This window comes from Saccoglossus kowalevskii, chromosome 20 (genome assembly GCF_978046115.1).
Source record: "Saccoglossus kowalevskii chromosome 20, keSacKowa6.1, whole genome shotgun sequence".
Lineage (NCBI taxonomy): Eukaryota > Metazoa > Hemichordata > Enteropneusta > Harrimaniidae > Saccoglossus > Saccoglossus kowalevskii.
Genome location: NC_140660.1, coordinates 14,836,782 through 14,854,164, shown reverse-complemented (window position 1 = coordinate 14,854,164; position 17,383 = coordinate 14,836,782). Strand labels below are relative to the sequence as shown.

At 37.5% G+C, this 17,383-nt stretch overlaps 1 protein-coding gene across 1 annotated transcript in view; it reads left to right on the top strand.

The window, feature by feature from the left end:
* Positions 1–17,383, top strand: part of LOC144343544 (uncharacterized) — an 80,340-nt gene that overhangs the window by 48,071 nt on the left and 14,886 nt on the right. The window contains exons 6-7 of the mRNA XM_085494395.1: positions 11,710–11,949; positions 14,855–15,024. Of these exons, the coding sequence (XP_085350521.1) occupies positions 11,710–11,949; positions 14,855–15,024 (410 nt within the window). The remainder of the gene's footprint in view (positions 1–11,709; positions 11,950–14,854; positions 15,025–17,383) is intronic.

Here is a 17,383-nt window from a genome sequence, read left to right as displayed (position 1 = left end):
GGCATTATTGTAGAAGTCTTATAGACCTCATAAAGTGCATAGATTCTAGGCGAGTACAGATTTACTGAGGTCATGCTAGCCGTGCAGACAATACTAGGCATTATTGTAGAAGTCTTATAGACCTCATAAAGTGCATAGATTCTAGGTGAGTACAGATTTACTGAGGTCATGCTAGCCTTGAAGACAATACTAGGCATTATTGTAGAAGTCTTATAGACCTCATAAAGTGCATAGGTGAGTACAGATTTACTGAGGTCATGCTAGCCGTGCAGACAATACTAGGCATTATTGTAGAAGTCTTATAGACCTCATAAAGTGCATAGATTCTAGGTGAGTACAGATTTGCTGAGGTCATGCTAGCCTTGCAGACAATACTAGGCTTTATTGTAGAAGTCTTATAGACCTCATAAAGTGCATAGATTCTAGGTGAGTACAGATTTACTGAGGTCATGCTAGCCTTGAAGACAATACTAGGCATTATTGTAGAAGTCTTATAGACCTCATAAAGTGCATAGATTCTAGGCGAGTACAGATTTACTGAGGTCATGCTAGCCTTGAAGACAATACTAGGCATTATTGTAGAAGTCTTATAGACCTCATAAAGTGCATAGATTCTAGGCGAGTACAGATTTACTGAGGTCATGCTAGCCGTGCAGACAATATTAGGCATTATTGTAGAAATCTTATAGACCTCATAAAGTGCATAGATTCTAGGCGAGTACAGATTTACTGAGGTCATGCTAGCCTTGAAGACAATACTAGGCATTATTGTAGAAGTCTTATAGACCTCATAAAGTGCATAGGTGAGTACCGATTTACTGAGGTCATGCTAGCCGTGCAGACAATACTAGGCATTATTGTAGAAGTCTTATAGACCTCATAAAGTGCATAGATTCTAGGTGAGTACAGATTTACTGAGGTCATGCTAGCCTTGAAGACAATACTAGGCATTATTGTAGAAGTCTTATAGACCTCATAAAGTGCATAGATTCTAGGTGAGTACAGATTTACTGAGGTCATGCTAGCCTTGAAGTCAATACTAGGCATTATTGTAGAAGTCTTATAGACCTCATAAAGTGCATAGGTGAGTACAGATTTACTGAGGTCATGCTAGCCTTGCAGACAATACTAGGCATTATTGTAGAAGTCTTATAGACCTCATAAAGTGCATAGATTCTAGGTGAGTACAGATTTACTGAGATCATGCTAGCCTTGAAGACAATACTAGGCATTATTGTAGAAGTCTTATAGACCTCATAAAGTGCATAGGTGAGTACAGATTTACTGAGGTCATGCTAGCCTTGAAGACAATACTAGGCATTATTGTAGAAATCTTATAGACCTCATAAAGTGCATAGATTCTAGGTGAGTACAGATTTACTGAGGTCATGCTAGCCTTGAAGACAATACTAGGCATTATTGTAGAAGTCTTATAGACCTCATAAAGTGCATAGATTCTAGGTGAGTACAGATTTACTGAGGTCATGCTAGCCTTGCAAACAATACTAGGCATTATTGTAGAAGTCTTATAGACCTCATAAAGTGCATAGATTCTAGGCGAGTACAGATTTACTGAGGTCATGCTAGCCTTGCAGACAATACTAGGCATTATTGTAGAAGTCTTATAGACCTCATAAAGTGCATAGATTCTAGGTGAGTACAGATTTACTGAGGTCATGCTAGCCTTGCAGACAATACTAGGCATTATTGTAGAAGTCTTATAGATCTCATAAAGTGCATAGATTCTAGGTGAGTACAGATTTACTGAGGTCATGCCACCCTTGCAGACAATACTAGGCATTATTGTAGAAGTCTTATAGACCTCATAAAGTGCATAGATTCTAGGCGAGTACAGATTTACTGAGGTCATGCTAGCCTTGCAGACAATACTAGGCTTTATTGTAGAAGTCTTATAGACCTCATAAAGTGCATAGATTCTAGGTGAGTACAGATTTACTGAGGTCATGCTAGCCTTGCTGACAATACTAGGCATTATTGTAGAAGTCTTATAGACCTCATAAAGTGCATAGATTCTAGGCGAGTACAGATTTACTGAGGTCATGCTAGCCTTGCTGACAATACTAGGCATTATTGTAGAAGTCTTATAGACCTCATAAAGTGCATAGATTCTAGGTGAGTACAGATTTACTGAGGTCATGCTAGCCTTGCAGACAATACTAGGCATTATTGTAGAAGTCTTATAGACCTCATAAAGTGCATAGATTCTAGGTGAGTACAGATTTACTGAGGTCATGCTAGCCTTGCAGACAATACTAGGCATTATTGTAGAAGTCTTATAGACCTCATAAAGTGCATAGTTTCTAGGCGAGTACAGATTTACTGAGGTCATGCTAGCCTTGCAGACAATACTAGGCATTATTGTAGAAGTCTTACAGACCTCATAAAGTGCATAGATTCTAGGTGAGTACAGATTTACTGAGGTCATGCTAGCCTTGCAGACAATACTAGGCATTATTGTAGAAGTCTTACAGACCTCATAAAGTGCATAGATTCTAGGTGAGTACAGATTTACTGAGGTCATGCTAGCCTTGCTGACAATACTAGGCATTATTGTAGAAGTCTTACAGACCTCATAAAGTGCATAGATTCTAGGTGAGTACAGATTTACTGAGGTCATGCTAGCCTTGCAGACAATACTAGGCATTATTGTAGAAGTCTTATAGACCTCATAAAGTGCATAGATTCTAGGTGAGTACAGATTTACTGAGGTCATGCTAGCCTTGCAGACAATACTAGGCTTTATTGTAGAAGTCTTATAGACCTCATAAAGTGCATAGATTCTAGGTGAGTACAGATTTACTGAGGTCATGCTAGCCTTGCAGACAATACTAGGCTTTATTGTAGAAGTCTTATAGACCTCATAAAGTGCATAGGTGAGTACAGATTTACTGAGGTCATGCTAGCCTTGCAGACAATACTAGGCATTATTGTAGAAATCTTATAGACCTCATAAAGTGCATAGATTCTAGGTGAGTACAGATTTACTGAGGTCATGCTAGCCTTGAAGACAATACTAGGCATTATTGTAGAAGTCTTATAGACCTCATAAAGTGCATAGGTGAGTACAGATTTACTGAGGTCATGCTAGCCTTGCAGACAATACTAGGCATTATTGTAGAAATCTTATAGACCTCATAAAGTGCATAGATTCTAGGTGAGTACAGATTTACTGAGGTCATGCTAGCCTTGAAGACAATACTAGGCATTATTGTAGAAGTCTTATAGACCTCATAAAGTGCATAGGTGAGTACAGATTTACTGAGGTCATGCTAGCCTTGCAGACAATACTAGGCATTATTGTAGAAATCTTATAGACCTCATAAAGTGCATAGATTCTAGGTGAGTACAGATTTACTGAGGTCATGCTAGCCTTGAAGACAATACTAGGCATTATTGTAGAAGTCTTATAGACCTCATAAAGTGCATAGGTGAGTACAGATTTACTGAGGTCATGCTAGCCTTGAAGACAATACTAGGCTTTATTGTAGAAGTCTTATAGACCTCATAAAGTGCATAGATTCTAGGTGAGTACATATTTACTGAGGTCATGCTAGCCTTGCAGACAATACTAGGCATTATTGTAAAGTCTTATAGACCTCATAAAGTGCATAGGTGAGTACAGATTTACTGAGGTCATGCTAGCCTTGCAGACAATACTAGGCATTATTGTAGAAATCTTATAGACCTCATAAAGTGCATAGATTCTAGGTGAGTACAGATTTACTGAGGTCATGCTAGCCTTGAAGACAATACTAGGCATTATTGTAGAAGTCTTATAGACCTCATAAAGTGCATAGATTCTAGGTGAGTACAGATTTACTGAGGTCATGCTAGCCTTGCAGACAATACTAGGCTTTATTGTAGAAGTCTTATAGACCTCATAAAGTGCATAGATTCTAGGTGAGTACAGATTTACTAAGGTCATGCTAGCCTTGCAGACAATACTAGGCATTATTGTAGAAGTCTTATAGACCTCATAAAGTGCATAGATTCTAGGTGAGTACAGATTTACTGAGGTCATGCTAGCCTTGCAGACAATACTAGGCTTTATTGTAGAAGTCTTATAGACCTCATAAAGTGCATAGATTCTAGGTGAGTACAGATTTACTGAGGTCATGCTAGCCTTGCAGACAATACTAGGCTTTATTGTAGAAGTCTTATATACCTCATAAAGTGCATAGATTCTAGGTGAGTACAGATTTACTGAGGTCATGCTAGCCTTGCAGACAATACTAGGCATTATTGTAGAAGTCTTACAGACCTCATAAAGTGCATAGATTCTAGGTGAGTACAGATTTACTGAGGTCATGCTAGCCTTGCAGACTCTCTAGGCATTATTGTAGAAGTCTTATAGATCTCATAAAGTGCATAGATTCTAGGCGAGTACAGATTTACTGAGGTCATGCTAGCCTTGCAGACAATACTAGGCATTATTGTAGAAGTCTTATAGACCTCATAAAGTGCATAGATTCTAGGTGAGTACATATTTACTGAGGTCATGCTAGCCTTGCAGACAATACTAGGCATTATTGTAGAAGTCTTATAGACCTCATAAAGTGCATAGATTCTAGGTGAGTACAGATTTACTGAGGTCATGCTAGCCTTGCAGACAATACTAGGCATTATTGTAGAAGTCTTACAGACCTCATAAAGTGCATAGATTCTAGGTGAGTACAGATTTACTGAGGTCATGCTAGCCTTGCAGACAATACTAGGCATTATTGTAGAAGTCTTATAGACCTCATAAAGTGCATAGATTCTAGGTGAGTACAGATTTACTGAGGTCATGCTAGCCTTGCAGACAATACTAGGCATTATTGTAGAAGTCTTATAGACCTCATAAAGTGCATAGATTCTAGGTGAGTACAGATTTACTGAGGTCATGCTAGCCTTGCAGACAATACTAGGCTTTATTGTAGAAGTCTTATAGACCTCATAAAGTGCATAGATTCTAGGTGAGTACAGATTTACTGAGGTCATGCTAGCCTTGCAGACAATACTAGGCTTTATTGTAGAAGTCTTATATACCTCATAAAGTGCATAGATTCTAGGTGAGTACAGATTTACTGAGGCCATGCTAGCCTTGCAGACAATACTAGACATTATTGTAGAAGTCTTATAGACCTCATAAAGTGCATAGGTGAGTACAGATTTACTGAGGTCATGCTAGCCGTGCAGACAATACTAGGCATTATTGTAGAAATCTTATAGACCTCATAAAGTGCATAGATTCTAGGTGAGTACAGATTTACTGAGGTCATGCTAGCCTTGCAGACAATACTAGGCATTATTGTAGAAATCTTATAGACCTCATAAAGTGCATAGATTCTAGGTGAGTACAGATTTACTGAGGTCATGCTAGCCTTGAAGACAATACTAGGCATTATTGTAGAAGTCTTATATACCTCATAAAGTGCATAGATTCTAGGTGAGTACAGATTTACTGAGGTCATGCTAGCCTTGCAGACAATACTAGGCATTATTGTAGAAATCTTATAGACCTCATAAAGTGCATAGATTCTAGGTGAGTACAGATTTACTGAGGTCATGCTAGCCTTGAAGACAATACTAGGCATTATTGTAGAAGTCTTATAGACCTCATAAAGTGCATAGGTGAGTACAGATTTACTGAGGTCATGCTAGCCGTGCAGACAATACTAGGCATTATTGTAGAAGTCTTATAGACCTCATAAAGTGCATAGATTCTAGGTGAGTACAGATTTACTGAGGTCATGCTAGCCTTGCAGACAATACTAGGCATTATTGTAGAAGTCTTATAGACCTCATAAAGTGCATAGGTGAGTACAGATTTACTGAGGTCATGCTAGCCTTGAAGACAATACTAGGCATTATTGTAGAAATGTTATAGACCTCATAAAGTGCATAGATTCTAGGTGAGTACAGATTTACTGAGGTCATGCTAGCCTTGCAGACAATACTAGGCATTATTGTAGAAATCTTATAGACCTCATAAAGTGCATAGATTCTAGGTGAGTACAGATTTACTGAGGTCATGCTAGCCTTGAAGACAATACTAGGCATTATTGTAGAAGTCTTATAGACCTCATAAAGTGCATAGGTGAGTACAGATTTACTGAGGTCATGCTAGCCTTGCAGACAATACTAGGCATTATTGTAGAAATCTTATAGACCTCATAAAGTGCATAGATTCTAGGTGAGTACAGATTTACTGAGGTCATGCTAGCCTTGAAGACAATACTAGGCATTATTGTAGAAGTCTTATAGACCTCATAAAGTGCATAGGTGAGTACAGATTTACTGAGGTCATGCTAGCCTTGAAGACAATACTAGGCATTATTGTAGAAATGTTATAGACCTCATAAAGTGCATAGATTCTAGGTGAGTACAGATTTACTGAGGTCATGCTAGCCGTGCAGACAATACTAGGCTTTATTGTAGAAGTCTTATAGACCTCATAAAGTGCATAGATTCTAGGTGAGTACATATTTACTGAGGTCATGCTAGCCTTGCAGACAATACTAGGCATTATTGTAGAAGTCTTATAGACCTCATAAAGTGCATAGATTCTAGGTGAGTACAGATTTACTGAGGTCATGCTAGCCTTGCAGACAATACTAGGCATTATTGTAAAGTCTTATAGACCTCATAAAGTGCATAGATTCTAGGTGAGTACAGATTTACTGAGGTCATGCTAGCCTTGCAGACAATACTAGGCATTATTGTAGAAGTCTTATAGACCTCATAAAGTGCATAGATTCTAGGTGAGTACAGATTTACTGAGGTCATGCTAGCCTTGCAGACAATACTAGGCATTATTGTAGAAGTCTTATAGACCTCATAAAGTGCATAGATTCTAGGTGAGTACAGATTTACTGAGGTCATGCTAGCCTTGCAGACAATACTAGGCATTATTGTAGAAATCTTATAGACCTCATAAAGTGCATAGATTCTAGGTGAGTACAGATTTACTGAGGTCATGCTAGCCTTGAAGACAATACTAGGCATTATTGTAGAAGTCTTATAGACCTCATAAAGTGCATAGATTCTAGGTGAGTACAGATTTACTGAGGTCATGCTAGCCTTGCAGACAATACTAGGCATTATTGTAGAAGTCTTATAGACCTCATAAAGTGCATAGATTCTAGGTGAGTACAGATTTACTGAGGTCATGCTAGCCTTGAAGACAATACTAGGCATTATTGTAGAAGTCTTATAGACCTCATAAAGTGCATAGATTCTAGGTGAGTACAGATTTACTGAGGTCATGCTAGCCTTGCAGACAATACTAGGCATTATTGTAGAAGTCTTATAGACCTCATAAAGTGCATAGATTCTAGGCGAGTACAGATTTACTGAGGTCATGCTAGCCTTGCAGACAATACTAGGCATTATTGTAGAAGTCTTATAGACTTCATAAAGTGCATAGATTCTAGGCGAGTACAGATTTACTGAGATCATGCCAGCCTTGCAGACAATACTAGGCATTATTGTAGAAGTCTTATAGACCTCATAAAGTGCATAGATTCTAGGCGAGTACAGATTTACTGAGGTCATGCTAACCTTGCAGACAATACTAGGCATTATTGTAGAAGTCTTATAGACCTCATAAAGTGCATAGGTGAGTACAGATTTACTGAGGTCATGCTAGCCTTGCAGACAATACTAGGCATTATTGTAGAAGTCTTATAGACCTCATAAAGTGCATAGATTCTAGGCGAGTACAGATTTACTGAGGTCATGCTAGCCTTGCAGACAATACTAGGCATTATTGTAGAAGTCTTACAGACCTCATAAAGTGCATAGATTCTAGGTGAGTACAGATTTACTGAGGTCATGCTAGCCTTGCTGACAATACTAGGCTTTATTGTAGAAGTCTTACAGACCTCATAAAGTGCATAGATTCTAGGTGAGTACAGATTTACTGAGGTCATGCTAGCCTTGCAGACTCTCTAGGCATTATTGTAGAAGTCTTATAGATCTCATAAAGTGCATAGATTCTAGGTGAGTACAGATTTACTGAGGTCATGCTAGCCTTGCAGACAATACTAGGCATTATTGTAGAAGTCTTATAGACCTCATAAAGTGCATAGATTCTAGGTGAGTACAGATTTACTGAGGTCATGCTAGCCTTGCAGACAATACTAGGCTTTATTGTAGAAGTCTTATAGACCTCATAAAGTGCATAGATTCTAGGTGAGTACAGATTTACTGAGGTCATGCTAGCCTTGCAGACAATACTAGGCTTTATTGTAGAAGTCTTATATACCTCATAAAGTGCATAGATTCTAGGTGAGTACAGATTTACTGAGGTCATGCTAGCCTTGCAGACAATACTAGGCATTATTGTAGAAGTCTTATAGACCTCATAAAGTGCATAGATTCTAGGTGAGTACAGATTTACTGAGGTCATGCTAGCCTTGAAGACAATACTAGGCATTATTGTAGAAGTCTTATAGACCTCATAAAGTGCATAGGTGAGTACAGATTTACTGAGGTCATGCTAGCCGTGCAGACAATACTAGGTATTATTGTAGAAGTCTTATAGACCTCATAAAGTGCATAGATTCTAGGTGAGTACAGATTTACTGAGGTCATGCTAGCCGTGCAGACAATACTAGGTATTATTGTAGAAGTCTTATAGACCTCATAAAGTGCATAGATTCTAGGTGAGTACAGATTTACTGAGGTCATGCTAGCCGTGCAGACAATACTAGGTATTATTGTAGAAGTCTTATAGACCTCATAAAGTGCATAGATTCTAGGTGAGTACAGATTTACTGAGGTCATGCTAGCCTTGCAGACAATACTAGGCATTATTGTAGAAGTCTTATAGACCTCATAAAGTGCATAGGTGAGTACAGATTTACTGAGGTCATGCTAGCTTTGCAGACAATACTAGGCATTATTGTAGAAGTCTTATAGACCTCATAAAGTGCATAGGTGAGTACAGATTTACTGAGGTCATGCTAGCCTTGCAGACAATACTAGGCATTATTGTAGAAGTCTTATATACCTCATAAAGTGCATAGATTCTAGGCGAGTACAGATTTACTGAGGTCATGCTAGCCTTGCAGACAATACTAGGCATTATTGTAGAAGTCTTACAGACCTCATAAAGTGCATAGATTCTAGGTGAGTACAGATTTACTGAGGTCATGCTAGCCTTGCAGACAATACTAGGCATTATTGTAGAAATCTTATAGACCTCATAAAGTGCATAGATTCTAGGTGAGTACAGATTTACTGAGGTCATGCTAGCCTTGAAGACAATACTAGGCATTATTGTAGAAGTCTTATAGACCTCATAAAGTGCATAGGTGAGTACAGATTTACTGAGGTCATGCTAGCCTTGAAGACAATACTAGGCATTATTGTAGAAATCTTATAGACCTCATAAAGTGCATAGATTCTAGGTGAGTACAGATTTACTGAGGTCATGCTAGCCGTGCAGACAATACTAGGATTTATTGTAGAAGTCTTATAGACCTCATAAAGTGCATAGATTCTAGGTGAGTACATATTTACTGAGGTCATGCTAGCCTTGAAGACAATACTAGGCATTATTGTAGAAGTCTTATAGACCTCATAAAGTGCATAGATTCTAGGTGAGTACAGATTTACTGAGGTCATGCCAGCCTTGAAGACAATACTAGGCATTATTGTAGAAGTCTTATAGACCTCATAAAGTGCATAGATTCTAGGTGAGTACAGATTTACTGAGGTCATGCTAGCCTTGCAGACAATACTAGGCATTATTGTAGAAATGTTATAGACCTCATAAAGTGCATAGATTCTAGGTGAGTACAGATTTACTGAGGTCATGCCAGCCTTGCTGACAATACTAGGCATTATTGTAGAAGTCTTATAGACCTCATAAAGTGCATAGGTGAGTACAGATTTACTGAGGTCATGCTAGCCGTGCAGACAATACTAGGCATTATTGTAGAAGTCTTATAGACCTCATAAAGTGCATAGGTGAGTACAGATTTACTGAGGTCATGCTAGCCTTGAAGACAATACTAGGCATTATTGTAGAAGTCTTATAGACCTCATAAAGTGCATAGGTGAGTACAGATTTACTGAGGTCATGCTAGCCTTGCAGACAATACTAGGCATTATTGTAGAAATCTTATACACCTCATAAAGTGCATAGATTCTAGGTGAGTACAGATTTACTGAGGTCATGCTAGCCTTGCAGACAATACTAGGCATTATTGTAGAAGTCTTATAGACCTCATAAAGTGCATAGGTGAGTACAGATTTACTGAGGTCATGCTAGCCTTGAAGACAATACTAGGCCTTATTGTAGAAGTCTTATAGACCTCATAAAGTGCATAGGTGAGTACAGATTTACTGAGGTCATGCTAGCCTTGAAGACAATACTAGGCATTATTGTAGAAATCTTATACACCTCATAAAGTGCATAGATTCTAGGTGAGTACAGATTTACTGAGGTCATGCTAGCCTTGAAGACAATACTAGGCATTATTGTAGAAGTCTTATAGACCTCATAAAGTGCATAGGTGAGTACAGATTTACTGAGGTCATGCTAGCCTTGAAGACAATACTAGGCATTATTGTAGAAATCTTATAGACCTCATAATGTGCATAGATTCTAGGTGAGTACAGATTTACTGAGGTCATGCTAGCCTTGCAGACAATACTTGGCTTTATTGTAGAAGTCTTATAGACCTCATAAAGTGCATAGATTCTAGGTGAGTACAGATTTACTGAGGTCATGCTAGCCTTGCAGACAATACTAGGCATTATTATAGAAGTCTTATAGATCCCATAAAGTGCATAGATTCTAGGTGAGTACATATTTACTGAGGTCATGCTAGCCTTGAAGACAATACTAGGCATTATTGTAGAAGTCTTATAGACCTCATAAAGTGCATAGATTCTAGGCGAGTACAGATTTACTGAGGTCATGCTAGCCTTGAAGACAATACTAGGCATTATTATAGAAGTCTTATAGATCCCATAAAGTGCATAGATTCTAGGTGAGTACATATTTACTGAGGTCATGCTAGCCTTGAAGACAATACTAGGCATTATTGTAGAAGTCTAATAGACCTCATAAAGTGCATAGATTCTAGGTGAGTACAGATTTACTGAGGTCATGCTAGCCTTGCAAACAATACTAGGCATTATTGTAGAAGTCTTATAGACCTCATAAAGTGCATAGATTCTAGGTGAGTACAGATTTACTGAGGTCATGCTAGCCTTGCTGACAATACTAGGCATTATTGTAGAAGTCTTATAGACCTCATAAAGTGCATAGATTCTAGGTGAGTACAGATTTACTGAGGTCATGCTAGCCTTGCAGACAATACTAGGCATTATTGTAGAATTCTTATAGACCTCATAAAGTGCATAGATTCTAGGTGAGTACAGATTTACTGAGGTCATGCTAGCCTTGCTGACAATACTAGGCATTATTGTAGAAATCTTATAGACCTCATAAAGTGCATAGATTCTAGGCGAGTACAGATTTACTGAGGTCATGCTAGCTTTGCAGACAATACTAGGCATTATTGTAGAAGTCTTATAGACCTCATAAAGTGCATAGATTCTAGGTGAGTACAGATTTACTGAGGTCATGCTAGCCTTGAAGACAATACTAGGCATTATTGTAGGCATTAGAAAGTGTTTTCTAGTCTAGTACATATTTCACTGATAGAGATATTTCATCTGTGTTGACAGCACGGCAAACTTGAATGCCTGCAGTGGTTGGTACTGGAAACTGGAGTAAAGAAACAACTAACAAATGAAGTCAATCAACCAGTTCTTCTACATCAAGCTGCCAGGTTTGGACAAGAACAGTGTTTACGCTGGTTGCTAGGATACATGCAGATGCAGGACCTATCCATTGATGTCACTGATCCCCATGGTAACACTGCTGCTCATCTTGCTGCCAAATATGGGCATTTATCTTGTTTACAGGTATTTGTTATTGAATAATTATCTGGCAAAATTTTGTTTAGAAATCTGTGGGAACTGGTTTGTTTGAAACGTATCTGTGCTCCTGACAGGAATGGGATTATTGAAAATAATTCTTAAATAGCTGTTTTTTTTTTTGCTTTAATATTTAAACTTTTTTTAAAATGGTAAGAAGGTCTTGTATCTCAAAATGAATCATATGTTTCCTTGTAACCCAGACATTTGATGATTAATTTGATGATTATTTTGATGATTAATTTGATGATTGATTTGATGATTGATTTGATGATTATTTTGATGATTAATTTGATGATTAATTACTAAAATTAATGAATCATTTTCAAAATAGCATACTGTAAAATACTTTATTTTCGCTTGGAATTAATTTTCGTTATTTTTCACTGAAAGAATGATTCAGTGAAAATAAAATCCAGCAAATATACCTTTTTGCCTATATTTTACATTCAACTCGGTGAAAATAAATCCCATACAAAACACTCAAAATGTCTTTTCAGCAAAAATTAATTCCAGCTAAAATAAAGTATTCTACACTATGTTCATTTCATGTTCTAATTCCTTGTTTTATGTTTATAGAGAATGACCAGCACTAGGACATCTATCATCAAAACAAATTTGAATGTTATTTCTCACATCTTCAGTTCAGTGATCATACTCTTGTAATAACCTGGAAAAAGTTTTTAAAAAAATAATTAAAATAAAAAATTAACAAAACACAATGAAGTTTTGAAAACTGTCTACCAGTTGTCAATTTTGCAGGGCAGCAGCTCAAATTTCACTACTTCAAGTTTATGCATAAATTAACACTCAGGCTAGTTATCTGTATGATTGTTGTAACACTGTTCAACCAAAAACATTGCCCCGACGGCGTTTTGAAAATAAACACATTGTCAATCATTTGTGAAAATTTCAAAACAAAAAGGTCAAAGCATCTAGGAGCTATTTTTTTTTAAGTTCTGGGATGTGCACTAAAAAGAAGCTGAGATAATTGCTAATTTGCATAACAATTCACTCAGTAAGAAGTTTGCGAATGCTAATAATTAAAATGGCTGTAACAGTTCCAAATTTAAATGTATTATCGTTAATTAAGTTAAATATAGTGCATGATATCGAGATCCCATCATCTTGCTAAGCATTCAAAATAGAGAATGTTTGCACCTGTTATCTATATTTTAAAATCGTTTTTTTGAGTATGTTCCACTATTCACAATTCTACAAAATTTCAACAGTGTATAGCCAAGACTGTTTGGATAATAAAAAGCCAAAAAAAATTTTCACTCCCAAGTGCCCAGGAACCTGCATCTCTACCTTAAAGGAGAACCTTCCAAGCCAAGGGATTGCACCAAAGAATCATGGGACACTATTGTTTATGTTATTTACAAAGTTAATCTATCTTTTGTTATCCATTGTAATTTTAATCTAGAAAGTAAATTTGGGATGAGATTAGGCTTAACTGGAAGTGCCCCTTTACCTATGTTAACCTGAAACTCTATATTTGTTTTTTGTTGTTGTCCTCATTAGCATAACTAGAGGTGCGTAGATGTGGTATTATTATACGTCTGTCACCGTAACGCCATAAGTTTCAGCATGCCATAATTTTGCGGTATTTTACAGGGTATTTTCATCCTACCATATTAGGAAATGCTAATTCCAAATATGGAATGATTACACACGTAAGTGTCTTTTAGTAATAAAAACAATCATGGCTGTCACCAAAGTTTGACCGGACTCCATACAAAGAAGTTCGCGGATTCTGTTCTAAACATTTTGAATTTCGGCGCTCCCATGGTGTATCCTTTCAAGGAAAAGATGTATAATAATAAGATTATTACGAAGATACCTCAAAGTATGCACTCATACAGTACTCCGCGCATCAACCTCATCGGTCTATACTCCTGCTGTACTGCCTTTGTGCATACTTTGAGGTATCCTCGTAATAACCTCATATTATTACATGGAATAAACAAACAAAAAATGATTTCAATGGATGTGTCGGGTATACTGTTAAACACATTGTAATAGCTGCATGTCATTTTCGTGAATTTGACTCCATGCATGAATTAACAAAATCTTATTGTGAGACTTTTTTTTTAAATAGTCAAAATTACGAATAGGTTATTTTCCGTTCAACAGTGAGATCTCACGAGTTGCATGAAAGACATGCGTCAGACATCTGCCACGAAAAATCAAACGATTTGATTTTGAACTCAAATTTCTTTATTTCATAGCTTTGACAGAGGAATATTGCGTTTGAATACCTTTACTTCATCAAAATTGATCATCATCAAATCTGGACAGCACATTATTAAGTATGGAAATATCGCCCAAAATATTTTCGTGTTTGTTGAATCCCACGCGATGTTTGATGCCACTACGATGATATGAACTCTGTTTGTCCTGTTTTTATGTTCGATTTCACGCATAACGCGTGATTCTCGCAGTGAAACTAAAATAACATGCTCACTAAAAGACATGTTTTACAGTAACGGTTACAGTAGCTGTGACTTGAGGGCGCTGCCCTATTTCTGTCAGTAATGTGATTGTTAGTTGATGCTTGAGGGCGCTGCGCCATTGTATCCATGTTATATTGCAGAAATGGGAATTTTAGCATGAAGTTATTTGCATGGAAAATGGAGCAGTTTTGCTCAGTTCAGTTTAAAAAATGAGAAAAAATGTTCAGGGGAGTCTCAACAACTATCCCAAAGTACCGTTTTTTCAGAGTTTTTGGCCTTTGTTTTCTACGGGGTGGTTGCCAGGTGGTGAAAATGCCCGGATGTTCGCTCCCGAGAATTGGAGACAAATCAGTTTCATATCACACATGCACAGTACATGTGTGCTTTGATTGAAAATAAACAAAGAATATGAAGTCAGTCATTCTTGTATTTCACAGACACTGGTTGAGTTTAATGCTGATATTACTGCCACTAATAAGAAGGGACACACGGCGTGTAAAGTTGCAGCCAATCACCACCATGATACAAGTGCACAGTTCTTAATAGTAGTAGAGTCGTGTATTACACTTGCAGAACAAGTTACTGGATTTAGGAAAGAACTCCGAGAGTAAGTACACGATTTGTTTATTTATCTCAAGAATAGTATTACAATTCGATCTTTCCTTCCTTCTTCTTTCCTCTCTCCCTCCCTCCCTCTCTCCCTCCCTCCCTCCCTCCCTCCCTCCCTCCCTCCCTCCCTTCCTTCCTTCCTTCCTTCCTTCCTCCCTTCCTTCCTTCCTTCCTTCCTTCCTTCCTTCCTTCCATCCATCCATAATAAAATAAACAATGCATACTCATTTACTTTTTATATATTATGTCCCTTTAAGGTAGCGAGAAGGTTTTGTGACGTTTTTAAATAAAACATTCTCTGTCTGTTGTCTCGTTCAGAACAGTAATTTAGGTTATATATATCAAAAGACTAAGTATAGAGGTGCAAGTTCGCACAAACTTGACAGACATTGTTTACATAATTATCACGTGACATCAAAAATGGCGAACCTTGTAAAAATGACTAAGTCCGCGATTGCGAGAGCACACTGCGGAATTTCCTGGTGAAATTTACGTCATGCATTGTCCGTAATCAAGTCCATTGAAATGCGTCTCCGATAATCAAAAGAGCTATTATTCTGATTTCTATGCAGGTTTGTTTTTTTGTCCCCAAATTATTTCATACTTGGCACCTTTAACAGATTATTATTCTGTGACAAAGCATTTTCTTTAAAAACCCAGACATATTTCGCACCATCATTATCTTTTGAACGATAACTGCGAGTTTGAATGTCCTAGTCCGAACGCACTTGATTTGGTGGCGGCCCCAATGAGTCGTTCTCGATCAAAACTTCAACTCGAGAAAAACGCGAAAAACAGTTTTGGTTAATAAAACACTGTAGATTTGCTGCATTATTATAAATATACACTAAAAATGGCCAAACATATTAACCACTGATATCATAGAACTCATAAAGAGTGTCAGATAATGAATAATTTCAAGCTCGAGCGTGAAAAATGAAGACAACTGCTGGCATTTGAGTCCGTACTCCAGGAACGTTCGGGTTTTCCATTGTTATGCAAACGAACAATGAGGGATAATCCTCTGACAAACATTACTGTCCCACTGTACACGCTGACAGTTTACAAACAAGCTAATCCTTCAAGTGTCTCTGATAAGACATCTAATAAAACGGTTTTCATTGTGAAACAAAATGGCCGATGTTTGAAAAAAAATTGCTGTGTCAGAGTGCGACACTGAGTGGCAGATTTTTCTTTGCCTCGTCTGTCAACGCTTTCTTTCTTTTCTTCGCCATTGCGTTAGAAAAAAAATTTATTAGTAAAATAGAATATTGACTTGGAAAATAAAACTCCTTTCGCACAACCTCCCGCCCGCTTCTGCTTTCCAATCACCTTTTTCTCTCGCTTTTGCGACCGCTTGTTGAATTCGACCGGACTATTTCCACTTTATTTTCGACCGCGCAAACCCCGGAATATCACCGCCCACCTGCTCGCTCGCGTGCGTGCATTTAAAATTCGGACTAACAGAATAATTTTTGAAGTTCACATTGTCTTATAATTGTCTTTCTGGTTTTTATAGATGTTGAACAGCTGACAAAAGTTCAAATACTTTTTGTTTTAATTATATATAATTATATGCACGCAACGTCGTTGGTTTCTCCATACTGAGTTTAGGAAGGGCGTCGATCAACACCGTGACAATCAGCCGAGAGAAGACAAACATTGACCGTAATTCATGGAGATCATGTTCGTAATTTGTGCGCTGAAACCCCAAATAATTAATCAAGTATTATTATTTTAATATATATTTTATTTTACATCGCAAAACTAAACCATGCCCAAAACAGAGCTAGAGTTGTTCGCGGTGAAACAACCGCATTGAAGACGATGCAACTTCAACTAGCCATTTCTTACCTTGAAATAAAAAAAAATAAAAATTCGAAGAGCATCGGGGAAAATATTAATAATCATCCTTATCAATCGCTTGCGTTGTCGTCGATTCACATAGTTTTTTGTGCCGTGACAGGCTTCAAAATTATTCGCTGAAAAACATATATTTTGACAAACTGATGGAATTTGACCTTAGTTCAAAAAGAAAATACTAGGCTAAGATACATTAGAGCTCACGCGAATCAGTTTTCTCTGCAAGTTGTGAAATAAAGTAAACCAGAGTAGCGTCGATGATTTTCAGCCCTGAAGGACTTCCGTGTGAATCCTGAGTTTTGAATTGTTCATCGACTGGCCACCAAATAGTTATGGCTATAACTAAATTTGACATGTTTTTCTTTTAAGCCCAATAAATTATTCATACATGTCAAGCTCTGTTCGTTTTTTTCAGGGCATGTGGCCGTTTTTAGTCGAAATTATTTTTTGTGGGAACACTTTTGCGGTACGTATACGGTATAGACCGAGCTCAT